The 26,951-nt window shown below is 39.7% G+C and overlaps 1 protein-coding gene across 1 annotated transcript; it reads left to right on the plus strand.

Moving 5' to 3' along the window:
• The first annotated feature begins 1,069 nt into the window (after positions 1 to 1,069).
• LOC100258488 (uncharacterized) lies at positions 1,070 to 25,921 on the plus strand. Its single transcript, XM_002273130.5, has 16 exons — positions 1,070 to 1,482; positions 3,334 to 3,528; positions 5,184 to 5,258; positions 5,370 to 5,537; positions 5,758 to 5,921; positions 7,138 to 7,356; positions 10,576 to 10,702; positions 12,087 to 12,275; positions 12,764 to 12,850; positions 13,033 to 13,190; positions 14,110 to 14,229; positions 24,401 to 24,626; positions 24,880 to 24,939; positions 25,044 to 25,217; positions 25,308 to 25,417; positions 25,524 to 25,921. Exons 1-16 carry the CDS (start codon positions 1,291 to 1,293, stop codon positions 25,687 to 25,689), a joined length of 2,430 nt encoding a protein of 809 aa, XP_002273166.2. The 5' UTR covers positions 1,070 to 1,290; the 3' UTR covers positions 25,690 to 25,921.
• Positions 25,922 to 26,951: the final 1,030 nt, after the last annotated feature.

Raw genomic sequence — 26,951 nt, forward strand, 5'->3', positions numbered from 1 at the left:
CACGTTGGTGGGTACCCAGTCACAAAAGGCACCTTGCAATGAAGGAGACAGTTTGTTAGGGGGACTCTCCAACAACTTGGTTAAAAAGGTTTGAGGAGATGATAATGCAACTAGCTAGTGGCAACGTAGTTAGTCAGTGGCAGCTAGCTGGGACATCAAGTGATCAAGTCAAGTAGCCAATTGACTTATAGTTGGCTAAGGAGCTTATGGCTGGTGCAAGTGGGTGGTTCATGAGCAGGTCATTATCTGGGTGGTGGGCGGTTATGTAAAGGCAGTTATGGGCGGTTTTGGCTAGTTGCATAACCATCAGATTGGCTCCAACTTTTGAATTTGGGAATTCAAATATGTAACCGCTGGTTGAGTCTTTTAAAAAGGGTTCCTGCATCCTTGAAATCAAAGAGTGAGAGATTGGGATAGGGTTCTTCTCTTAATGCTTAGGGTGTAAGCATTGTACTCTGACTTGGGGAAACAATTTTGTCTTGTAGAGTGAATTAATACAAGTTGGGAAAAGTTTCCTATAAATCGTTGGTGTCCCTGTTACTGTGTTTTTACTTTGCTTGAATTTGCTTTTACTTTGTTTTTCTAAAAGTTGGGAAGGAAGGTTGGCTAAAAAAGGGTCCTTAGCACCGCGCATTCATGAAAAATTTAGTGGGATCTTCAAGGGTGTAACACTGGGCTCGTATAATGTGAACTCTTGTTACAATAATTATCATTACTGACTTTGAAGTCTCTCTTAACTCCTTAGGTCTTATTTGCGTAGCTTTTATTATTATTATTATTATTATTATTATTGTTGTTATTATTAATTAATTTTAATTAAATATGAAATAGTTTTAATTTTTTTTTTTCATAAAAGGAGAATGTAAGAACATTATTATTATTATTATTATTATTTGCATTCGATTGTTGTACAAGTTGATATTGAAAAAAGAGAAGGTAATAAAAATACAAGTAGTTATACACTTATATACAAGAAAAATTCGCCGTTTTTGTTTAATAAAATTATTAATAAACGTCCATTAGTGGACTTGGAAGGTAAATCCAAACAGCACCTAGAATTAACCAAGGGATTATTGGTCTGAACTCTGAAGTGATCTGATCCTGATAGAACGACAGTGCCAGTGACCAGAGGCAGAATCGTAATTATAAATAAACAAAGGTGCATTTTTGGAAATGCGGCTCTGTGGACTACTAGAGAAAGAAATGAACCTAGAAGAACGGCTTTTGTCTATGGGGCACGGGAGCGACGATCAGAAGTAGCCGGAGTCCGATTTTCAACATCTGACAGCCATGAAGTCAGTTTTAAGCGCGGTGCCTGTCTTAATACTGACGCTGACTGTGGTCGCCATTCAGTCGGCGTCCGCGGCTCCGGAGGCCTTCCGGCGAGACCCGGGGCATCCTCAGTGGCACCACGGGGCTTTTCACGAGGTCAGAGATAGTGTCCGATCTGATGTTCGCCGCATGCTCCATACGCGTGCCGAGGTATTCGTCTTCCCTTTGGTTGCTCGGAAACTGCAAGAAAATGAAGGAATGTTAAAAGATTATGAATCTTCGATTTTTGATGCTTCAGATTCACTTAATCTGATTGGTGCATATTCCTTTCACACTGTGTGATCGTGTTTGGATTTCGTGTCAATCTATTTTTTATGTTTGCTATGACAATTTACTCATTCCTTCCGTTAATTTCTATGTTCGAACCTTCCTCCTCCGTTTGGTTGCTGAAAAATGGAGGAAAGCAAAATTTTGGATGTATATATTCCATATTTTTAAGTTTTTCATCATACGGAAAGCTAATTAATTAAGCTGCTTGTGTTGATCATAGCAGCGTGGAGGTTTAGTTTGCTCGCCCCAAATATTGAGAATTCTAAGGTTCAGAAGTTCATTTTTCTTATTCCTTTTAAAGGGATTTCCTGGAACCACACCATGCCACCAAGTAGCCAACAGCATGTCAGTTGTGCTATTTGGTCCCTTGTAAATGTGGTTATTTCATTTTGTTAACATTGATATTCCAGTGCTTCTCTGTGGTGTTCGATATGAAATAAGAGCTATTTAGGTTTACTTCAGAATTTTTTCTTAGTATAGTGGCCCATTTCCTCCAAAATTCTACAACTTGGCACATTTCTACAGTTAGAATCATACTTCAATCTGGATTTTCAGTCCTATGGAGAGTCCTAATGGATGGCAGCACAGAGGTACTACTAGGTTGCATCTAATCAAAGAACAGATGGTTCCCAATCCATGACTAACCGATCCCTGAAAAGTTAAAGTTGATTTAGACACATAGGCTGCACTATGCCAGCTAATGAATAATTTTTTTATTCTCATCCTGGGCAATTTATCCTGAGAATTTAAACAACTTATGCAAAGTCAGTGGTAGATTGAAGATAGCATAATTCATGAAAATGGTTCTGCTGTACTAGCTTTTTTTAAGATGCTAAATTGACAACCAATTTGATTGGGAAAAGAGTTACCCCACCTGTGTATATTTTCCTTCAAACATTATGAACCTTGTTTTGGTAGTTTGTTGTAGGCTGCCCTTGCTTTGGATAAGAGCATAGGAGGTGAAGGGAAGTGTGCTGTGACAGATTTTACTTAGAAATTTTTGCACTCCCATGAAAGTGTAAAATTCTGCAGCCCCTTTTCCCCCCTGCATCTTCCACGAAACTACTTCCAGTAAATTGAAGAATGAAGTTTTAACTTTTCCAGGGCTTGAATGGTTCTTTGTTTTATGCTTTTCATTTTGTTCAAGTTTGTTATCTCAGTAAGTAAATGATGAAGGTATGCTCATTTTGGTTCCTCGCTACATGCTGAAACAGGACCTTCTTTAGTACATTCATAGGCTTTGGGTCATTTTGTGCCTGAGCCCATGGGAAACTACTTGTTAATTTTCTGGTTGATGAGCTGCATAGTTTTCACCTCTATGGAATGTTGACTCTTTATTGTCTCAAAATTGAAATTAAGATGAATAGAGACATTGGCTGAATCAAGGAATATTCAATTTGTGCATCTAGAAAGTGACATTACACCAGGGGCTAACTAGAACCATCTTAGTTTTCTGAAGTTCGGTCATTTCCTTAACTATTTTTGAATGAGTCTTCAAGTCAAACGTACCTTGATAGCCAATACCCATGATGCCTCCATCTATCAACAAAATCATGGAATGTTTCTTCTACATTCAATAGAAGTCTCAGCTTCTTTTATCCCTTTTCTTCAAAATATTGTTACATTCAGTGTTGGAATTTTAACTAGGTAATAAATCACTGTTGATATTGCTATTATTTTAACGAGGGTGTCTGGTTTGAATGTTTAATCATGTATATAAGTGTCATACAGGTTCCATTCCAGGTCCCACTCGAAGTAAACATAGTCCTCATTGGTTTCAACAATGATGGAGGCTATAGGTATACGGTTGATGCACACAAATTGGAAGAGTTCCTCAGAATCAGCTTCCCATCTCACAGACCCTCATGCTTGGAGACAGGCGAGCCCCTTGATATTGAGCATCACATTGTCTACAATGTGTTTCCTGTAAGTTTCAGTAAACTGTTATTCTCACTAATATCACCTAACATGGTTGGTGCAGTTGGATGTTTCAACTTGTTGCTTTGGATTTTCTATGTGATCATAATGATTCTAGTGTATTATAAAAAAAATTGGGAGGAATATGATGCCTTTAATCGGTTCGAGTCTATTATCATAATCCCTTTAATCAATTTTGTAGATTGGGGGGTGGCATCTAGATGGGGGGGGGGGGGGGGGGAGTAGTTTTTTGTGTTTTCCCTCATCCAGGCTATGCCTTTTGATGTCCTTTGTATACAACCTGTGTACATGGGTGTATGGTTTTTAATTATAAATTTATTCTCTTTGCTTACTTGTCAAAAGAATAATGATTCTAGTGTGTTACATGCCTTATAATTTGTCTATAACCATATTCAACAGCTTAGTGCTAGTCATCCTTGTTTAATATTTACTTGGTACCCTTACAGTTTAATATCATATCTTGCTGGAGCTCTATAATGTCATCTTTTGTAGGCATGACTACTTCCATTTTAAAAGGAAAGTAAAATGAGAGGGAAAAAAAAAAAAAAAAAAACAGTGGAAATCTCTTATCAACATGGATCAAATAGAGTCAAAATTTTGTTGTTAACTTTAATGATTGGCAGTGAAAAAATTTAAATAGATCCTTTTTTCATATAGGTAAATTTTATCCCCATTGGGACTTGAACCTGGAACCTCCCACAAACTCTCCCCATCCCTTTACCACTTGAGCCAGGCCTCAAGGGCAAAAAACTTAAATAGATCCTAATGAAGCACAGGCGTGTGTTGCTAGGTGAGTTATATGAAAAACAATTGAAACAAGGAATGGAAATTTTTCTATGTTTTTGCTAGAAATAACCAATTTGGTGTGAGTTTGGTTTCCAGCCATGTCTCAATTTGTGTGATCTGACTCTTCTATGGTTCTCGATGACTTACAAGAAATCTTCCTCTGTTATTACATTTTCTAAATGAAATGTCTTGATATTATACTAAAAAGAACAAAAAAAAAAATTACCTTTTTCTGACTTGGGTTATCTAGGTATCATGCATTTACTCATGGTCTGTATGTAACTTTGGCATGTTGGAGCCTTACCTGAATGGACAAACATGAACAAAAGAGCCATCCATACTCATGCAGTTAACCCCCTTCCAACTTTTACTTACAATCTTGGTGATTTCTTGGGAGTATATGGTCAGCGCATAACATTCTTTAATATGCTTGGCTTCTAGAGTGAGTCCTAAGATCATGGCAAGCTTATGTTTTTACTGCTGCTATTTGGATGTTCGTAATGTGCATTTCTAGCTTTTATCATTGTTCAAATTTAATTCATAGAAACAGAACCTAGTACAGATAGAAGAGATTTGTTTTATGAAATGTGAAACCTAGACCTGATCACATCAATATGCAACTTTCAACATGTTCCAGTTATCTTCTCACCAAATTATTTTGTGATCCTAAAGCTGCTTGATTCCATTAAAACTTAGTGTAGGTTTTTCCCCCCTTCAAATTTTGCATGATATTGGGTTAATATTTCTGATTGGTCTCATGGCAATGAAGCCAAAGAATGGAATGCAACTTTATCTTTTGAGTCGGTGCAAGTGCTACTCCTTTTAACCATTACATTATGTATTTGTCCTCACTACAGGCTGGGCAACCAGAGCTGATAGCACTGGAGAAGGCACTGAAAGAGGCCATGGTTCCTGCTGGAACTGCTAGAGAGGTTACTGTCATTGTTTCTTTCAATTATTACTGCTGTCTTGATTATTGCTGAAAAAGTTACAGATATCATTTGGCTTCAAATGAAGTTCTAAAATCTAGTTACAACTTTTAGTCTGATTATGGAAGGGAGGTGCCGTTGTTTGGGGTGGATGCAACAGCTGTGGAGCCTGTATTTCAGAAACTATATTCCTACATATTTGACATGGATAATAGTGGATACAATGCAGTAGAGATGGATAGACCTGTGCCAAGTGCAATTTTTATTGTCAATTTTGATAAGGTATATTCTGCCGTTCTTTGCAATTCACTACTGTGGTTATCTTCTATGAACATTGCTAATTAGAATACTTCTCAAATATTTCATCTAGGATGGGATTACTGCAGTTTCTTCACAGAAAATGTTTCTTGAAACCATATGATTTGATCATCTACACTGTCTAATAAACAAACTTCCTTCCTTTTTTTAATATTCAAATTTGGGTGGTTCTACTTTATTGCAGGTGAGAATGGATCCTAGGAACAAGGAGATTGATCTCGACAGTTTAATGTATGGAAAAATTACCCAGCTAACTGAGGAAGAGATGAAAAGACAGGAGGGGGAATACATTTATCGTTATCGATATAATGGAGGAGGGGCATCTCAAGTTTGGCTGGGTCTTGGAAGGTATAGTGAAAAAAGCTCATACAGAAAAAATTGGGTTTTGAAATTAATCATCAGAGAGGCTTTAATTATGTAACAGTGCCAGGTTCTTCTCTTGAAAACATGGTATGCCATGAAAAAACATAGATCCCATTTTGTGCTAGTTTTTGTGCTCTCTAAGGCATTTAATGGGATCTGAATTATACTTAGCATTTCTTCAATATATATTAAATGGGTAATATTTAGTTCCTTGATTTGCTCTCCAATATCACATGAGACATTAATTATGTTCAGTTTGGGAAGATCTAGATGGAAAATTATTTTTACCATCCATAATTTTTACATGTTGATTCTGTCATGAAATATCCAACTTAGTGTCAAGTATCACATGAAATATTTATTATGCTCTGATTTGAGAAGATCCAGGTGAAAATTTATGTTTTTGATTTTTGTCATGAAATTGTCAAACTATGATCCATAGCATGAAATATTGGTACCTTTAAATGTTAAACCATGATTTTTGTCAAATTTAAGCACTTCCAAAGGACATGTGTTGGATTGATCAAATGTGTGATTGATTTTTCTTTGTTGGTTTGGGACCCTTTGTCAGTCCTTTGTGGTCATCATGTATTTTAATCAAAGGTTCCTTAACTTGTTATGTATCTGTGTGAAATTCATTTTAATCATCTATGGATGAAAATGCATTTCAGGGAGTCTAAGTTGAATCTGCATAAGGTGAAGCCAATAAAAGAAATGGAATGAGTCACATGTTCAATCATAAATGTTGAGTCTAGCCCCCAGATGATGCCAAGTCTCCTTGGGCAAATACAAATGCTTGAAAGTGAGCTCCATAAGAAATTCGATATTGAGAGAAATGCCTTTTTTTTCAAGTTTAGTATCATCCTAAAAAATCACATTATATAATGCAATTTATCACATTATTTGGAACCATGCTGTGATTGAATAATTAATATCTGTGATGCGTTTGGAGTTGATTTACCATCATGTTTGTAAGGACAACGCTGAGTTAATTCTCCATATTATTCTCTTGCATTACTGTGTGGAATTATCACTTTATTTGGAACCATGCTATGATTTCATAACTAAGATCACATTGAATCTGTTAATCTCTATGATGAATTTAGAGGTTTTTTGCCGCTTGAATTTTGAGGACAATGTACTTTTAGTCCTCCACATCTCTCTCTCTCTCTCAATCTAATTTCCTGCCTGTACTATTCAGATTTGTTGTCATCGACCTCTCAGCAGGGCCTTGCACATATGGAAAGATTGAAACTGAAGAAGGAAGTGTCAGTTCAAAAACACTCCCACGGTTGCGGAATGTGTTGTTTCCAAGGGGTTTTAATGCAGCTAGTGTTCATTCTACTCATGATACTTTTGTTGGACAACTTGCTGCTTTGGTTTCAACCACAGTTGAGCATGTTATTGCCCCAGATGTTAGGTATTATTTTACATATGCATTTGTCCTTTCTTTGTAGCTTTCCTGTTTTCTGCAAGAACATTATTTCATGGATTAAACCCAGTCCATATTTTAATCTTAGGCATGCATTTGAAAAATGAGAGCTCCACATTTTTTTGATTGGAAACGATACAAATATATATTAATATAGAAAAGGAGTACAAGAAGAAGGATGAGAAATCCTCCAACCAAAAACAACTAAATTACATGAAAAAACACAAAAAACAAACGAACACCCACTAAGGACCAATCCCTATGGAGTACACACCGCTATCCAATCCAGTTGAATCACATTAAGGGGAATCCCCTTAAATGCCTTGGAACAGAAGGCCCAAAGGGAAGCAAGGAAAACTATAGAGTCCCAAAGGTACTCTGAATTCCTTGCTTTATCCTCAAAAATCCTTGCGTTTCTTTCCCACCACACAACCCGAATTAGAGCTATGCTCGCAGCTTGCCACAAAACTATCCCTCTCTTAGAATTACCGAAGCCTTTAAATTTGATGGACATCATGTCATATATGCTCCTTGGGGAAACCCAATCCAACTTAGCTAACTGAAATAGCCTGTGCCACAACCCAATCGTCAAGGAACAATGAAGAAATAGATGATCTGCTGATTCCCCGTGCTTCATGCACAGGATACAAATATCAGGACTAAGGGCTTTGTAGGGTCTTCTCACTTGTAACATATCATTAGTATTCACCTTCTTGTGTGCCACTAACCAGACAAAGGACTTCACTTTGAAAGGAACTTGAGAATTCCACACGAACTTTGAAGGAAAGTTCTGAGAAGATCCAGAAGATTGAGATAATGCTAGAAAAAAGGATTTGACTGAAAAAAGCCCTGACGAGGATAAAGGCCATAATCTGGCATCTGGGACCGAAGGAGAGAGATACAAATCATCAAGAGACCGCATGAGGCCTTCTAAGTCCTCAATCTCAGAATCTGACAGGTTACGGCGGAAATTCAAATTCCACAAGAAAGGCCGAGATGGACCGAGAACTGAAGAGATAGAAATGTTTTTGTCCACGACTACTCTGAATAGTCTTGGATATTGGGTTCCCAAAGGTTGGTCCCCCCGCCACAAATCTTCCCAGAACCGAATTCTATCCCCACATACCGAGTAATCAAAGAAAACTCCTGAAAGACTTGAGCAATAGCCTTCCAAGGACAGCGATGAGACCATCTGACTACAGTGTTAGCATCCCAACCATTAGAGTGTGAACCATAAATGCTTAAAATGACCTGATGCCAAAGAGCTGAACCCTCTCTAGGATACCTCCATAACCATTTCCCTAGTAGAGCAAGGTTCCTCCAAGAAATATTCCCCAAACCCAAACCCCCTATTGTCTTTGGTCTGCACACAATATCCCACCTCACTAAATGATCCCTTTTGCCTTCCCCAACCCCTGACCATAAAAAATCCCTTTGCAACCTCTCTATTTTTGCCGCCACTGTAGCGGGCATTTTAAATAAGGATAGGAAGTAACTTGGCAAATGGGTAAGACAAGACTGGATAAGAGTTATTCTCCCCCCGAAGGATAAGTAGGCCTTTTGCCACCCATCTAATCTACTTGAGATTCTCTCAACCACTGGATCCCAAAATCCACACGACTTAGGATTCCCGCCCAAAGGGAGGCCCAGATATAGAATAGGCCAACCAGACGCCTTACAATCAAGCATCTCAGCCAATCTTGAAAGATGAGCCTGATCAAGATTGATGCCATAAATGCTGCTCTTGTTAAGATTGACCTTGAGCCCAGAAATGTGCCCAAACACTAACAAAAGACTCTTCAGAGTCTGCAGCTCTTCCTCCCTTGAGTTAGAAAAGAATATGGTGTCATCAGCAAATTGCAAATGGGACACCCTAGTTCTATTTCTACCCACCCTGAAACCCTCCAACATATTTCTTTCCTCAGCTCTCATGAGCATCCTGCTCAGTACATCTGCAACTAAAGTAAACAAAAAAGGGGATAAAGGGTCGCCTTGTCTTAAACCCCTAGATGCCTTAACCCACCCTTTAGCACTACCATTCACCAAGATTGCAAAAGATACTGAAGATAAACACCCACTCATCCATTTCCTCCATCTAGGGCTGAACCCTTTCTTTTCTAACACATGATCCAAAAAATCCCACTTCACGTGATCGTATGCCTTTTCAAAGTCTATTTTGAATACGACACCTTCCTCCCCTGACCTTCTTCTCTCATCCACTATCTCATTCGCTATAAGAACCGCATCCAATATTTGTCTCCCTTGAACAAAAGCGCCTTGAGTATAGTGGATGGTCTCATGTAGAACCCCTCTTAGTCGCCCAGAAAGCACTTTGGCTATTATCTTGTAGAGACTAGTGATCAAACTAATGGGTCTAAAGTCTGATATTCTCTTTGATAGACTCTTTTTGGGTATTAGAACAATGAAAGAGGCATTAGTGCTTTGATTGATAATTCCGCTCCTATGAAATTCAGCGAACACTCTCACCAAATCCTCCTTAATCACATCCCAACACTCTTGGAATACGGCAATAGTAAAGCCATCTGGCCCCGGAGCCTTGTCCCTATCCAACTGAAAAATGGCCTTAGAAATCTCTTCTTCGGTGAAAGGGGATTCTAACCTTAACGCACTCTCTTCCGAAATAGGGGACCAATCTAAACCTTCAACACCCCAAGACTCTCCTGTAGGATTTGTGTAAAGCTTCTCAAAGTAATGTAAAATCTCCTCTGTGATACTCTCGGCATTCTTCAGCACTAAAATGAGAGCTCCACATATCTCCTAAAAAAGCCAATTTTGGAAAGAAAAAAAAAAAAACTAGAACTGGCCCTTCCCCATGACAGGCGTTCTTTCTAGGTTCAAGTCCTTGGCTTACACAGCACACAGTTCTTAGGGGAGTGGTCATATCTGTTGTTTTATCCAGTCTTGCAAAGCAAGGCGATTGGGTTTCTATATTATCTGAAAATTCTCATCATTGGAGATCCATATAAGTATTTCAGGTGGCATAGGGGAAACATAGTCCATACCATGGTTAATGTGACATCTAATATATTTTTGTCTTTATATCTTGTTCTTTTCCTAGTTTTGATGGGTGTTGTGATTGTAACTTATGGAAATTCTTTTTACTTCATTTCTTGTCATCTTTCTATGTCCATGCTATTTGACTTGGTTTTGCGCCATTTGCATTAACTGATCATGCTGTGGACTCAGGTTTGAGACTGTTGATCTGACGAAAAGGTTGCTTATACCAATCATAGTCCTTCAGAATCATAATCGATATAATATCTTGGACAAAGGCCAAAATAACAGCATAGACATTGAAGCAATTGAGGCCGAGGTCAGTTGTTTACTCTGGATGATATCTATTACTTGTTTGCTTGCCTTTGGGTGGTGATATGCCTTAATTAATGAGTAGCAGTATCCTGGTTATTGCACTATCTTGCACTCCCTTTTTGCTGAACTATTTTGATAATTTATTATGGTTGGAGTCAATGAAAGCAGCAGAAAAATTAGCATTAACACTGATCCTATAGTCCTTGTCTAAAAAAACAAAAGAATAGCTATTATCTAAACAAGCAGATGTCAGAATGAGGAATGTACAGTTCTGAGATGTTAAATTATGCCAGCTTTTTCCTCACACTTGGATGGATCAAGTTAGTTATTCAGTCAAAAATGAACTCTAGCTTCTTTTATTTCATTGGCCAAACCCCATTCCTGACCCTACCATGGGGTGCCTAAGCAGGATGCAAATACACATCCTCCTCTGTTCATGACTGAACAAGAATGAACTCTAGCTCCTCTAATTCCATTGTCCAAATCTCATTTCTGCCCCTGCCATAAGGTACTCAAGTGGGATGCGAATATACACTCCCCTGTGCATGACTGAACATGAAATGGGGTAATGAATATGGGAGTTGCTCAGTCTGATTTACTCTGGGGCCAAGGAAGACACTACTAACATGTAATTATTTGATGATGCACAAAAGGCTTAGTTAGCAAGTAAAGTGTGGATTTGTGAATGTTAAGGACAATAGGAATTCAGAGGAAAAAATTGGTTTTGACTATTGAAGAATTCGAGGAAGGATATATCAGGGTTGCTTTGAAAATGAAGATATTGGTTGAAAGCTTATTGGATGGTACTAGAAATTGGTTGAACCCCTACATTTAATTGCTCAGAGTATCTTAGGAAAAGAGTTGTGAATGAACCAATGCCATTTCACTTGATAAAATTAACATCTATGGTAAATGATCTCCAATCAAATGTCGACGTGAACTAATATTTCTTACAAAATAGTTCATCAGTAGGAGTGACGAAAATGTTTCTTGGTTTATTGACTGCTCTATCATGGGAAGGTATTTGTTCCTTGTTATCATGGGCCCACAGTTTCTTTGATTGATTATGTTTTTTCAGCTAGATATCTTTGAATGATTAGATGGAGGGGGTCCTCCAAAGCTTTTACTAACTTTTAGGACATCCAGAATTTGGCCCTCTTGTGCTGGAGCAGTTGATTGAGGGATTTCATGGACATTTTTCTTGTCCTGTTCTATTATGTTATTGATTTGTGGAAAGTAAGGATGTTACTTTGAGTAGTAGGGGGTCCTTAAAGTTTTCATGCTTGATGCTGCACTTGCAATCAGAACTTTGTCTGAATATTTATGTAATCACATAATTGCATTTAATAATCCAGTGTCTTTGTTACTTATTATGTTGTTATTTTCAGGTTAAAAAGATGGTTCATTATGGTCAGGAAGTAGTAATTGTTGGGGGTTCACATGCACTACATCGCCATGAAAAGTTGACAATTGCCGTTTCAAAGGCAATGCGAGGCCATTCCCTGCAAGAAACAAAGAAGGATGGACGTTTCCATGTTCATACAAAGACATATTTGGATGGTGCTATTCTCAAAGAAGTGGGTTCTGCCTTCATTATTTTTATTTATGTTAAAATATTAAATCCCCTTTTGTTGTGAAGCATTAAGTGATGTATTCATTAATCATCTGCAGTGTGAAAATGTGTATTGTTAGCAATATAGTTTTCCATGTTAGAGAATCTCCCTGCATCTTTTTATGCTGCAATTTGTTTTTCTTTGACTGGCAATGTTTTTCAACAAGCACTAGCAGTTCAATTTAGCCACTATTTCTTTATGCCAAACTGTCTTTAAAAACACAGATTGAGCTGCTGTTTTGTTGCCCCTATCATGAATATATCAGCTGGCTTGGTCCTGTTTGGGTTCTAAAGCTGCTGCATGAGCTCTAACCTACTGGCTCTTTCCTTGTTTCTATTAGTTGCTACTTTCTGCTTCTTACAACTGGCTCTTATTTACCCATCAAAATATGTTAGAATAGATGGTTGCATTCCTTTGTAACCTTGTTTTTCTCTTGAAAATGCTTATATCAGGAAATGGAACGATCTGCTGATGTGCTTGCAGCTGGTTTACTTGAGGTGGCTGACCCATCTCTTTCAAGTAAATTCTATATCCGCCAGGTTAGTCTAAACTTGTTGTACTTATATATTACAGAATGTCATTAGAAGGGATTTTTAACTCAACTTTCTATCATATGGTTTCCATATTTTGCAAATCATTTATCTTAAGCAAAATTATTTTTGAGTTTCTCTTTTCTTCTTCTGTGACTTTTGCCCTAAAATATATATTCTGTATTCCCCAGCATTGGATGGATGAATCTGATGGTTCAGGTGATTCCATACTAAAGCATAAACCTCTTTGGGCTACTTATGCCTCTAAACGTGGGAAGGAGAAGAAAAAGAAAACAGAAAAGAAACAAAGTGATCTACACCGAACTTATGGAACAAGAGTGATTCCTGTGTGAGTATGCCACCCTGTTGTGTTCACAAGTAGTTAAATCTTATAGTAATTGATGCATTTTTCATTAAATAAGAAGTAACTAAAGATCAATAGAAATTGATTCCCTTCATTGCCTTTCATAAAAAACTAAAAAATAAAAGAAAGGATACTCACCTGGGTTTTAAGTATTGACTTTGGTTGATACAGCTCTGACTCAGAATTCATCAATATGGTCTTGTGGTAGACAGAACACTGAAATACAAATTCAAATCAGACCTTTTTTTGGTACTTTGATTAGTGTCTAATGGATGGATTCCAAAAAATGTTGTAAACATACCAACCCCAAGCCAAGAATCCTACTAACCCCACAGCAAGGCAGGGCTTGGTGGATATGATCTTCAATGCAATACTTCCAGTGATCACATCAATTACTTGTATTTGTTTTTTTATTGAAGAATCCAACTAATATCATGCTCAGTGTTTGGAAGTTCATGTGATATAGAAATTATGGTGTTCAGTACAAAAAGTAGTACTGTTCTAGCTTTGTCAGGCAACAAAACTAATCTTCACTGATTTCCTTCTCCATTTGATTTTTGAAAATGCTGCTCTCATGGAATTCCTATGAGTTACTGATGTGGGGGGGCACTTTTGAAATTATCAAGATGATGAACATTAATTTTCATTTGAAATGAAAGCCCCAAGCGACGCCCATGTAATCCCATCTGGGATTTCTATTTGTATGTCCCTGTTTTTTCCTTCTCAGTATTTCCAAGTCAATCAAACAATGCAAATATTTACTGTAGAAAATCGTTCACAATTTTGTCCTGATGATTATCATAAGGTGTTTATCTGCACTGCTCTATTATGTTGCGTCAGCTGTGAAGTGTATGGTTTTATTCATTAAAATGAATATTCAAATGCCACAAGGTCTCTTTTGCAGCTTTGTTCTATCATTGGCTGATGTCGATCCACACCTTATGATGGAAGATGAAAGTCTTGTATGGACAAGTAATGATGTTGTCATTGTGCTTCAGCATCAAAATGAAAAAATACCTCTAAGGTGAGTCATACAGATTTGCCTTTTTAGACATGCAGATATGTTTCCAGCTTCTCAGAAATTATTTCTTGTTTACATTATGGTTGCAGTAATTTGTTCACATTGAAACCATATTATATGTGCCCTCAGACCCCATTGCTCCTCCCAAAAAGAAAACAGATTTTTTAAAAGAAATGAAAAATGAAAAACTTAATGTCCGTTTGTATACACTTCTTGTTTCCAATTTTTTGAAAATAGAAAATAATAGCAACTTATATATAAAATATAAAAATGCTTATAGATTTATATTAAAAATGTAATGGTTTTTAAAAATTGATTAAAATTGAAATTTTAAAATTAGGTATTCAAAAAATTTTAATACTGCATATCTTAAATTTTTTGAAGTAATTTTTAAGGATACAAAGTAAGTCTATACTTTTTGTATTATTATTTCTACTTTTTAAATAAAAGGTTTTATTTTAAAAAATAAAAATCAGAAAATGTATTCAAACAAAGCCTTAGGTGTCGTTTGGATATGCTTCTTGTTTTCTATTTTAAAAACTGAAGGTGAAGGGAGCGAGGGGAGCGGCGAGTGCCAGATGGGCATGAGGGCGACGAAGAAGGTGAAGGCTTCGTGGGGGTTAGGAGCAGGGCCAAGAAATGAGGCTTTGGAGTGGAATCGAAATGGTTCGATGTGGAGGTACGGGAGCAGAAAGGTAAGGAACAAGTGTTAATTGTAGAAAGGAAAGGGGGAATCTCCTCGTGGGTCAGGTTGGGTCCAAAAAGCATCGGAAGCTTCATTGATGGGTTGGAGGCTTGTATTGGGAATGCAGGAACCGGAATTTGGGAAAAGCAGTGGAAGGATAGTGGGAGGTCCTTTCTTATGGTGCGTAGCCAAAACAAGGGGGGGTTGTTTATCAGGTTAGGGGTTACAGATATGGGAAATAAAAGGTTTAGTATCTTTATCCCGAAGGGAAATGGCTCTAAAAATGGTTGGGTGTTAATGGCGGGGTTGCTACGCCGGTTGGGGTGTTACGACAGGGAAACGAGGCTACAAGCAAAAGGTGTGACGCCCCTGAGGTCATCGATGGGGAAATCCTACGCGGAAGCAGTGGTGTATTCTGAGGAGAAAGCGATAGCAGTGGCGAGGGTGGAGCTAGGTAAGAGGGATCTGAGTCGGAGTATGGGGAAGATGGCTCATTGTTTGGTGGGGAGCTGGGACACCAGCTTTGAGGTAGGGGAAGATCTGAGAGACTGGGGGACAAAATTGGCGAAACTTTGGTGTTTGAAGGGCAACTTAGGAATTGCGAAAATGGAAAGGGGCAAAGCCCTTTTAGAATTTGGGATTTTGGCCGAAGCAGAGAAAGCCCTAAAAATTGGGGGTTTCTCGTGCCTGGGGTCTCCTCTCAATTTGCAGAAATGGAGGCCCGAGTGTGGGTGTCTGCAGGAAGGTAACAAGAGGAGCGAGGCTTGGGTGCGGGTTCTGGGTTTGCCTGTCTCGATGTGGGAGCGGGATACCCTTAAGAGAATAGGGGATGCTTGCGGGGGCTTCATCGATGTCGATCACCAGACGGAGATGTTGGAAGACCTGCAGTGGGCGAGGATCTTGGTGAAGATTAAGCAGGAGAGGCTCCCCAATGAAATGGAAATTCGAACCGAGGACCACCGTTATGTGCTTTCCCTATGGTGGGAACTTAGACCGACTGTGAGAAAGGTAAGGGAGGAAAAGGGCAAAGGCATTCTGGTCTCAGATGGCGAGGACGGGGGTGAAGGCTATGCACGCGCGGGGGGGCGAGTGAGGGGGTTGGTAGGAGGCTCAAGCCTCGAGGTCCGGTTGCAGACTGATGATGGGACGAGGGGCCAGTCTTCGGGGATGGGTCTGACTGCGGGTACGGACTCGGATCTGGTGTCGGATGGGCCCCATGAGTTGTGTGGGTTGGCGAAGCAGTGGGCCGTTGGGCCTCATGAAGTCTTTGATTCGGCTCTTCCTTGCGATTCTGGGCTGATCCATATTGGGCTGCCTTCTGACGCTGGGCGGGCTGCGAAGAAGAAGTCGATAGGAGGGGATGGGTTGGGGAGTCAAGGCCGGGGCTCGCCTCAGGTCTGTAATAAGGATGAGGCCCATGTGAGGGGGGCTCGGTTCAGTAATGGGGTAGGCCAAAGCTCTGAGGGGGGCCTTGAACAGCCTTGGTCGTGTCTAACGGTGAAGAATGGGCTGTGGAGGCCTTCGAATGAGGAGCAAAGGGTGGTGAAGAACTCGATGACAGATGACGCCTTAATGGAGGAAGCCTTGAGGTATGGGACTGCCCCTAATTACTATGGTCCGTTGGTGTGTGTTCCTCCTTCTCCCCCTTCTTATTCTTATTTTTCTGGTCGGACTCCACTGGGGGAGTGTTACGACCGTTCTGGGGTGGGTCTGGATGCTTCCCAGAGGGTAATTTTGGACCGGAGAATGGGTGAAAGGACGTTTGCAGCAATGAAACCCATGGATCGCTGGGAGATGGGGGAAGACAATAATGGTGCGTTGGGAGCTTGTGGACAGGACCTTTGCCTTGTTGGAGAGACGGTTCCAGAAATTAGGGACTGGAGGGAGGCTAGTTGGGAAGAGAGTGAGCTGGCAAGGTTCAGCCAGTTCTTGGGGTTCCCTACAGCGGGCTTAGAAAAGGAAATATTGGATTTTATGGTCAAAATTAGAGAAAGAAGGGAAAAAGTGCACCGCAAGTCTCTATTAGAAAATTCGAAATTTGAGAGGGAGCTGAAGAGGCTTGAGTGTACCATTAACTATGATGGGGGAAGGAAGCAGAAAGGCATTGTTCAAGGAAGAGGGGGCCAGTCTCCAGATGATTTATGAAGTTAAAGCTGGTGAGTTGGAACGTGCGGGGAGCTAACGATAGCTCTAAAAGGAAAGTGATCAAGGCTATGATTAGGAGTCAAAGGGCGGATTTAGTTTGCATTCAGGAGACGAAAATTCAGAATATGACTGAGGGGGTGGTGAGGAGCATCGGATCTGGAAGGTTCCTTGATTGGGGGGCCATGGGAGCCCAAGGCTCAGCGGGTGGTATATTGGTTTGCTGGGATAAGAGATCTCTGGAGCTTTTGGAGTTGGAGGTGGGTATTTATTCTATATCGTGTAAGTTGAAGACTGTTGAAAATGATGTGGTCTGGGTTTTTACTGGTGTTTATGGGCCGTGTAATAGAAAGGAGAGGGAGTTGTTATGGGAGGAATTAGGTGCAATAAGGGGTATTTGGGATGAGCCTTGGTGCATAGGGGGGGACTTCAATGTTACTCTATCCCAAAGGGATCGGAGCAGGCAGGGTAGCTTTAGTGGAGCAATGCGTAGGTTTGCTCAAGTTGTGGATGACCTTGTCCTCATCGATCTCCCCTTGCAGGGGGGTGTGTATTCTTGGAGTGGAGGAAGGAATAATCAGACTTGGGCGAGATTGGATCGATTCCTGGTATCCCAGGGATGGTTAGATATCTTCAGGGGGGCTGTTCAGTGTAGGCTCCCTAGGCCTACCTCTGATCACTTCCCTATCTTGTTGAAGGGGGGAGGGATGAGCCGGGGGCCCTCTCCATTCAGGTTCGAAAATATGTGGCTCAAGGTGGAGGGGTTTAAGGAGCTCCTTCGGGAATGGTGGCAAGGTGGGGAAAGAGTAGGCAGGGCTAGTTTTAGACTGGCTGCTAAAATGAAGGTGATGAAGGAGAAAATTAAAGTCTGGAACAGGGATGTTTTTGGTAGAGTGGAAGTGAATAAAGGTTTAGCCCTTCGGCAAATTGAGTTTTGGGACAGGGTGGAAAGTGGCAGGGACCTGTCAGAAAGGGAAGTGGATATGAAAAACGAGGCCAAGGAGAACTTCAAGAAGTGGGTTCTTTTAGAAGAAGCCCATTGGAGACAAATGTCTCGGGAGCTGTGGCTTAGAGAAGGGGATAAGAACACTGGGTTTTTCCACAAGATGGCTAGTGCCCATTGGAGAAATAATTTTTTGGATAGAATTATAATAAATGGGGAGGAATTGGTGGAGGAGCAGGAGGTGAGGGAGGGGATTGTCAAGGCTTTTCAGCAGCAACTAAGGGAAGAACCAGGGTGGAGAGCTGACCTAGGGGGGTTGCATCTTAAAAGTCTTGATCACAGTGAAGCTGAAGCTTTGGAGGTCCCCTTTACTGAAGAAGAAATTTTCGCTGCTCTGATGGAGATGAATGGCGATAAGGCCCCAGGCCCGGACGGGTTCACTGTGGCCTTTTGGCAAGCTTGTTGGGATTTTGCTAAGGAAGAGATACTTGAGCTGTTCAAGGAATTATATGATCAGAAGTCTTTCGCAAAAAGCCTGAACGCCACCTTCTTGGTCATCATCCCAAAAAAAGGTGGGGCTGAGGATTTAGGGGAGTTTCGGCCTATCAGCCTGTTAGGGGGGCTGTACAAGCTTATGGCTAAAGTGTTGGCCAATAGGCTGAAATTGGTGTTAGATAAGGTGGTCTCGGTTGATCAGAATGCGTTTGTAAGGGGGAGACAAATTATAGATGCCTCTCTTATAGCTAATGAGGTGGTTGATTATTGGCAAAAGAGGAAAGAAAAGGGGCTGGTGTGTAAGCTGGATATTGAGAAAGCCTATGACAGCATCAGTTGGAGCTTCCTTATGAAGGTCTTGAGTAAGATGGGCTTTGGATCACGTTGGATGGATTGGATGTGGTGGTGTTTTTCAACGGCAAAATTTTCCGTCCTTATTAACGGGGCTCCAGCAGGTTTCTTTCCCAGCTCTAAGGGTTTGCGTCAAGGAGACCCAATTTCTCCTTATCTTTTCATCTTGGGCATGGAAGTGCTGAGTGCACTCATCAGGCGGGCAGTGCAGGGGAACTACATCTCTGGCTGTAGGCTTAGAGGCAGAGGGGGGGAAGAGATAATGGTGTCTCATTTGCTCTTTGCAGACGACACTATTATCTTCTGCGAGGCCAGCAAGGACCAATTAACACATCTTGGATGGATCTTGGCATGGTTCGAAGCGGCTTCTGGGTTAAGGATTAATCTGGCCAAGAGTGAGCTGATACCAGTAGGGGAGATTGATAATGTTGAGGAAATGGCGGTGGAGTTAGGCTGCAGAATTGGAAGCTTCCCGGTTAAATATTTGGGGCTGCCTCTTGGGGCTCGGCACAAGGCCTTGCCCATGTGGGATGGGGTGGAGGAAAGATTGAGGAGAAGACTCGCCCGCTGGAAAAGACAATACTTGTCAAAGGGCGGGAGAATCACCCTGATAAGAAGTACCCTAGCTAGCATTCCTATCTATCAAATGTCCATCTTTAGAATGCCCAAGTCTGTGGTTAAAAGGCTGGAGAAACTTCAAAGAGATTTTCTTTGGGGAGGGGGTAACACGGGTAGGAAAATCCATTTAGTCAATTGGAAGGTGGTGTGTACGCAAAAGGATAAGGGGGGCCTTGGTATAAGGAGGATGGGGCTGTTGAACAAGGCCTTATTGGGCAAGTGGATTTGGCGTTTTGCTGTAGAGAAGGATGTCTTGTGGAAGAAGGTCATTGGGGTGAAGTATGGGTTGGAGGGTGGGGGCTGGAAATCAAAGGAAGCCCGGGGGCCTTTTGGTGCGGGAGTTTGGAAGGAAATTTTAAAGGAAATGGGCTGGTGCTGGAACAATATGAAGTTCAAGGTGGGGAGGGGGAATAAGGTTAGGTTTTGGACTGATCATTGGTGTGGTAATGAAGCGCTGTCCCAAGTGTTTCCTCAGATTTTCGCCTTGGCTGCATGCAGAAATGCAGTGGTGGATGAGGTGTGGGACCCAAGGCTTGGCCAAGGAGGGTGGAATCTCAGGTTGGGTAGAGACTCTAATGACTGGGAGCTGGGTCTGATTGAGGAGCTGCTGTTTCTGCTAAGGGACATCAGAGTAACCCCTGAGGAGGACTCAGTGCTTTGGAAAGGGGGAGGTTCTGATTGTTTTCGGATCCGGGGGGCTTATAATCTGGTGGCAGCCCCTAATACTCTTGCTTTTCCCGGAAAAAATATTTGGGTGGATATGGTCCCTTCAAAAGTGGCTTTCTTTGCGTGGGAGGCTACTTGGGAAAAAATTCTCACATTGGATAGGCTGCAAGTGCGTGGGTGGCAGCTTTCAAATTGTTGCTTTTTGTGTGGTTGTGAGGAGGAAAATGTAAATCACATTCTTTTACACTGTACAGTGGTTAGGAGCCTTTGGGAAATCGCCTTTGCCTTATTCGGGGTCCAGTGGGTGTTTCCAGAGAGGGTCAAAGAGGCATTGTTTTGTTGGCAGGGTTCTTTTGTGGGTAAAAAAAGGAAGAAAATATGGAAGTCCATTCCGCTTTGTATTTTTTGGACGGTGTGGAAGGAAAGAAATAGGTTAGCTTTTAGAGGGGGTTTTTTGGCTATTCAGGTTCTAAAGAACTCTTTTGTATGTAATTTGTGGAGTTGGGCTAAGCTGTATAGGGGAGAGGAGTCCTCTTCACTTCTAGGCTTCTTGGAGTGGATAGCGGTCCCTTAAGGGTTGGTGAGGGGTTTCTTTTTGTTGTTCCTGTGGCCTTGGGGCTGCTTAGTATACCTTTTGTATGCGGTGCGGCCTTTTGGCCTTCTTTAATATAGCTTCTGCTTTTGCCTATCAAAAAAAAAAAAAAATTTAGATTATAAAAAACATTTTGTTACTTCAAATTTAAAAAATTTTGGAAGTAGTATTTATGGACATAAGGTAAGTCGATACTTTTTATATAAGAGTTACTATATTTTATATTAAACTTACTATTATTTTTTATTTTTAAAATTAGAAAACAGGAAGTTTATCAAAATTAGCACTTAATGAATCTGAATTTTTTTTTTTAATAAATATTAATAAAGCCTTATTTGAAGATATTACACATAGTTTCTTGGTGAATGCAATAATTTCTAATTCTAGCCTTTCTTGATTTATCATTTGTCCATCTCAACATCCTTTATTTAATTATGCTTATCATGATTTTTTTTGTTGCTTAGCTGCTCTACCTCTTGATCATAATTCATGCTGAGCTTATAGCCATCTTTGATGCATATCTCTTTGTTAGAGACATTCTGGGCTATTATCCAGGATTGCATTTATCTAGAAGTAAAAGGACTGCTCTCTGCCAGTATAATGAATAGGACTAACATATTGAGTTCTAATGTGACTCTTTAGGACTTCATGTCACCCTATTTTACTAGCAACTGAAGCTTTCATTTCTCTTGCAATATAGTCATTTTATTAGGCCTCACACGATGGTCTCAGCTTCATTATGCTAATGTGTGCATGTGGCTTAATAGTTTATTAGGCCTTATAAGATAGTGTCAGATTGAAATTATTGGAAAAGCCAGGGACTGTAACAAATCCTTAGCCTTGCAGCAAGTGGAATTCTGGGATAGGAAGGAAAGTGAGAGAATTCTGACTGTGGAGGAAACAGAGCTTAAAAAAGAGGCAAAAGAAAATTATAGAAAATGGGTGCTTATGGAGGAAATTCATTGGAGACGGCTCTCAAGGGAAATATGGTTGAAGGAGGGGGATAGAAACACGGGTTTTTTCCATCGCATGGCAAGCGCCCACCATAGAAATAATTCATTGGATAGAATTAAGATCAATGGGGAATGGCTGTCAGAGGAGCAGGAAATTAGGGAAGGAATTGCTAATGCATTTCATAATCTGCACTCAGAAGATATGGGGTGGAAGGCGGACATTGGGAGACTTCAGTTTGATTAGATCAGCCAGCAAGAAGCTGAGAACCTGGAGAGGTTCTTTACAGAGGATGAAATTCATGCGACTTTGATGGAGATGAATGGGTATAAAGCCCCTGGTCTGGATGGCTTTACTATGGCCTTTTGGCAAAGCTGTTGGAATTTTGTTAAAAGGGAGATTCTAGAAATGTTCAAGGATTTTTACGAGCATAGCTCTTTCCTCAAGAGCCTCAACAATACTTTCTTGGTTTTGATTCCCAAGAAAAGCGGGGCTGAGGACCTTGGAGATTTTAGACCTATTAGTCTCCTGGGAGGGCTTTACAAGTTATTGGCTAAAGTGCTAGCTAACAGACTGAAGAAAGTAGTTGGAAAGGTGGTTTCTACTTCTCAGAATGCCTTTGTGAGGAGAAGACAAATTCTTGACGGTTCATTAATTGCAAATGAAGTGATAGACTCGTGGCAGAAACGAAAAGAAAAGGGCCTTATTTGCAAATTGGATATAGAAAAAGCTTATGACAGTATCAATTGGAAGTTTTTGCTGAAGGTTTTGCAAAAGATGGGTTTTGGGTCTAAGTGGGTGGGGTGGATGTGGAGCTGCCTATCCTCAGCTAAATTTTCAGTGTTGGTTAATGGGGTGCCTGCTAGTTTATTCCCTAGCACTAAAGGCCTTAGACAAGGAGATCCCTTATCTCCTTACCTCTTTGTTATGGGAATGGAAGTGCTAGATGTTCTTATTAGGAGAGCTGTGGAGGGGGGATTTTTATCAGGGTGTAACATAAGGGGTGGCAGTAGACCCCCTTTGAACATCTCTCATTTGTTTTTTGCTAACGACACAATTATATTTTGTGAGGCTAGTAAGGATCATCTAACTCACTTAAGTTGGATTTTACTCTGGTTTGAAGCGGCTTCGGGCCTAAGGATTAACTTAGCCAAGAGTGAAATCATTCCAGTTGGAGAGGTGATGGAGATGGAGGAGTTGGCTGTTGAGCTAGGCTGCAGGGTGGGGTCCTTACCATCTCAGTACTTGGGTCTTCCTTTAGGGGCTCCCAATAGAGCGCCCTATATGTGGGATGGGGTGGAAGAGAGAGTAAGGGGAAGACTCGCGCTTTGGAAACAGCAATATATCTCTAAAAAGGGAAGAGTCACTTTAATAAAAAGTACTTTGGCTAGCATGTCAATCTATCAAATGTCTATTTTCAGAATGCCCAAGGTCGTTGCAAAAAGGCTTGAGAAAGTGCAAAGGGACTTTCTGTGGGGAGGGGGAAATATGAAGGGGAAAATTCATCTTGTTAACTGGGAGGTGGTTTGTACAGACAAGGATAAAGGTGGGCTAGGCCTTAGGAAGCTAGCCATGTTGAACAAAGCTTTACTTGGCAAGTGGATATGGAGGTATGCTTGTGACAAAGATAACCTTTGGAAACAAGTGATTAAGGTGAAGTATGGGTAGGAAGCTCTTGGTTGGAGGCCAAAGAAGGCTAATGGGGCGGTTGGAGTAGGGATTTGGAAGGAGATTTGGAAAGAATCAGAGTGGTGTTGGGATAACATGATGTTCCAAGTAGGGAAGAGCAACACGATCAGATTTTGGACAGATGTGTGGTGTTCTGATTCAGCATTGTCCCAATGTTTTCCTCATCTCTTTGGCATGGCTGTTCAAAAGATCTCAACGGTTGAGGAAATGTGGGATCAAAGTTCGGGTCAAGGAAATTGGAATCTAAATTTTTTTAGGGATTTCAATGATTGGGAGTTGGATACGGTTGGGGAATTTCTCCATATGCTGAGGGGTCATAAGCCCTCTTTGGAGGAAGACTCAGTCCTGTGGAGGCAAGGAAGAAGTGGTCAGTTCAGGGTTAAGGAAGCTTATAGTTTGTTAACCAAGTCTAATGACATAGGTTTTCCTTCAAGAAGCATTTAGGTGGCTAGGGTGCCAACTAAAGTTGCATTCTTCGCGTGGGAGGCGACGTGGAGGAAGGTGCTTACTTTGGATAGACTTCAAAGAAGAGGGGTGTAACTTCCAAATTGTTACTTCTTGTGTGGATGTGAAGAAGAAAATGTAAATCACATCCTTATACATTGTACAGTGGTTAGAGTTTTGTGGGATATGCGGGGAAGAAAAGGAAAAAGATTTGGGACGTCATTCCGTTGTGTATTTTTTGGACGGTGTGGAAGGAGAGGAATAGATTAGCTTTTAGGGGGGGTGTGTTGAATATTCAGAAGTTAAAGAATTTTTTTGTCTGTAATTTGTGGAGTTGGGCCAAATTGTATGTAGGTGAGGAGGCGTTCTCCCTTTTAGGCTTTCTGGAGTGGATAGCATCCACCTAAAGGGAGGTGATTCTTTTTGTCTTTGTTTTTTGAAGTCCTAACCACCTTGTATGCTCCCTGTATGCTTTGTGGCGTTCTGCCTTTTTTTATGCATATCCTTTACTTATAAAAAAATATATATATATATATTGGAAAAGCCAGGGTTTCATGATCTCATTTTTCTCCTAAAATATCTTGCATTTGTTGGACAGTTATGTTTCAGAAACAGAGAGAAGGCATGCTATTCCATCACAAGCACAACGTCACATATTGGCAGGTCTTGCTTCTGCCGTGGGTGGTTTGAGTGCACCGTACGAAAAGGCTTCTCATGTGCATGAAAGACCGATCGTGAATTGGCTCTGGTCAGCTGGTTGTCATCCGTTTGGACCATTCTCCAATACTTCCCAGATCAGTCAAATGCTCCAGGATGTTGCCTTGGTAATTCCAATGATGTTCTTTGCTTAATTCTGCATAAAAATATTAAAAATGATAATCAAGGTTAGCTTCATTAAGGTAGCAAAAGTCACAACTTAAAAGCTAAAGAAGGGATTTATTTACATTAAGCCATTGAGAAAAATATGGTTTTCTGAGTGTCTGTCACTCTCTGGTCTGGATATCTGATAACGCTTTACAATAAGTTGATTCTAGTTGACGAAGAATATCTGAAAGAAATTCTTTGTATTGTTGGCAGAGGAACACAATATACGCTCGTGTAGATTCTGCACTACACAGAATTCGGGATACATCAGAGGTAACTTGATTATTTATTTATTTCATAAATATAAATTAGTTTGTCTTCAATTTGGCCATTTTATCATTCATTTATATGCTTACAAGATTCTATTCTCTTTGTAGTATGTACAAACTTTTGCTGCTGAATATCTGAAAACCCCACTTGGTGAACCAGTCAAGGGCAAGAAAAATAAGTCGAGCACTGAGCTATGGTTGGAAAAGTTCTACAAGAAGAAAACTAACTTGCCTGAACCTTTACCTCACGAATTAGTTGAAAGACTAGAGAAATTCTTGGATGTAAGTTATTCTTATTCTCAATGACCATCTTGATCTAGACAAACATATTTCCAACATTAACACATCGATCTTTTCATAATTGAACAACAGAACCTTGAGGAAGAACTTGTAGATCTATCATCCCTGTTATACGATCATCGGTTACAAGATGCACATCTGAACAGCTCAGAAATTTTACAAAGCACTATCTACACCCAACAGTAAGTTGCCCTGCACATGGAAAAAGCTTCTTGGTGATTATGAAATTGAAATTTCTGATTAGGGTTTTATGATCCTTGTAATAATCATCTGTCTATGATATAACAGGTACGTAGATTATGTTTTGGTGAGTGAGAAGGAGAAAATGAAATGCTGTGACATCGAATATAGATTCCCGGTGGAGTCTTCTCAAACGTTCATCTACGGTGGAATTCTTCTTGCTGGATTCTTTGTATATTTCCTGGTCATTTTCTTTTCATCTCCTGTGCGTTAAGTCAGAATCACAACGGCTGCCGGCCGGAAATCGTGTCAAAATTTCAAAGCCTGGCAGTATGGAGGAGAAATGTGTATCCCCAGAAAATATATAATTTTGAGGAGAAAAAATTTTGATTTATAAGAAAAAATTGTGTAAAAACGTTGGATGGGTAATGGTGTAGGTTAGTATGATAATGCCCATTTGAGGACGAGGATACAAAAGGATGAAAAGTTTCTTCTTTTTGGGTTTCTTTCTTTCTCTTTGAGAAAAGTTGGCTCTCCTGTGCTGGAAGTGAGGAGATTGAAGGGGTTGAGGGATTAAAAGATAATATGGACGGATTGACTGGATTGAACATCAAATATAATGAAGACTAATCTCCCTTCAAATGCCATTGTATAAATTATTGTATTTTTTTAAAGTGGCATTTTATTTGAAATATTTGCTGGACAAGATTTAAAAAACAATCCCTATTTAATGAAAAGTATAAATATATCATTTTTTTTCATTTGGTCCAAGAAATATTTATAATTCCTTTTAATGTATTTAATTGTAAGTAAAAGGTTTGTTTTTATATAAAGATAAAAAAAAACCATTAAGTAAGAATTTAATTTTATAAAATATAAGTTTTAAACTGTTATTTAAAAATAATTAATATTTTATACATTTTTTATTAAATTAAAGGTTTATCTATAATCATTTCCGTACTACTTTTTTTTAGAGGGATTTTATTTTATGATTACTTTTGTGTAAAAATAAATTTTTTGGTAATTGTAAAATTAGATTAAAATTTGATGAAGGATACTTTTATATGGAAGGAATATAATTGATTTATTTTGTTAAACTAATCCATCTCAAATTTTTTTATACTTATAATCATATTGAATGGGATACAATTTTTTTTTTGGTAATTCATAAACTTTTTAATATAAGAAATAAACTTAACTTTTATTGTTTTCCCAAATTCGTCCCATTCATTCAATTAGCTAAACAGGTTATTCTTCTTATTAGTCTCACTTGTTTTAAGAAATGCACCGGGTGCCGTAGAGGGACTAGATCTTGCTCGTGAGGGTAATGAAATTATCCGTGCTGGAGTCCTGAACTAGCTACTGCTTATAAAGAATGAAAGAAAATCAAATTTGAATTCCCAACATGGATGCTTTGTAATCCAATAATTATTGTTCGTTTCCTAAATGATTCTTGCATATAAAAATTAAATAATTTAAAAATATATCAATTTTTAATTAATTTAAAAAAATATTTAATTAAAAGGTTATTGAAAA

Source organism: Vitis vinifera, chromosome 5 (genome assembly GCF_030704535.1).
Source record: "Vitis vinifera cultivar Pinot Noir 40024 chromosome 5, ASM3070453v1".
NCBI classification, from domain to species: domain Eukaryota; kingdom Viridiplantae; phylum Streptophyta; class Magnoliopsida; order Vitales; family Vitaceae; genus Vitis; species Vitis vinifera.

Bases quoted from the DNA above. Each gene is read 5' to 3' on its own strand.
- LOC100258488 (XM_002273130.5), top strand. From the start codon at position 1,291: ATGAAGTCAGTTTTAAGCGCGGTGCCTGTCTTAATACTGACGCTGACT. The intron at 12,276-12,763 runs GTGGGTTCTGCC...TGCTTATATCAG, and splicing joins ATGGTGCTATTCTCAAAGAA to GAAATGGAACGATCTGCTGA. The intron at 12,851-13,032 runs GTTAGTCTAAAC...TGTATTCCCCAG, and splicing joins GTAAATTCTATATCCGCCAG to CATTGGATGGATGAATCTGA.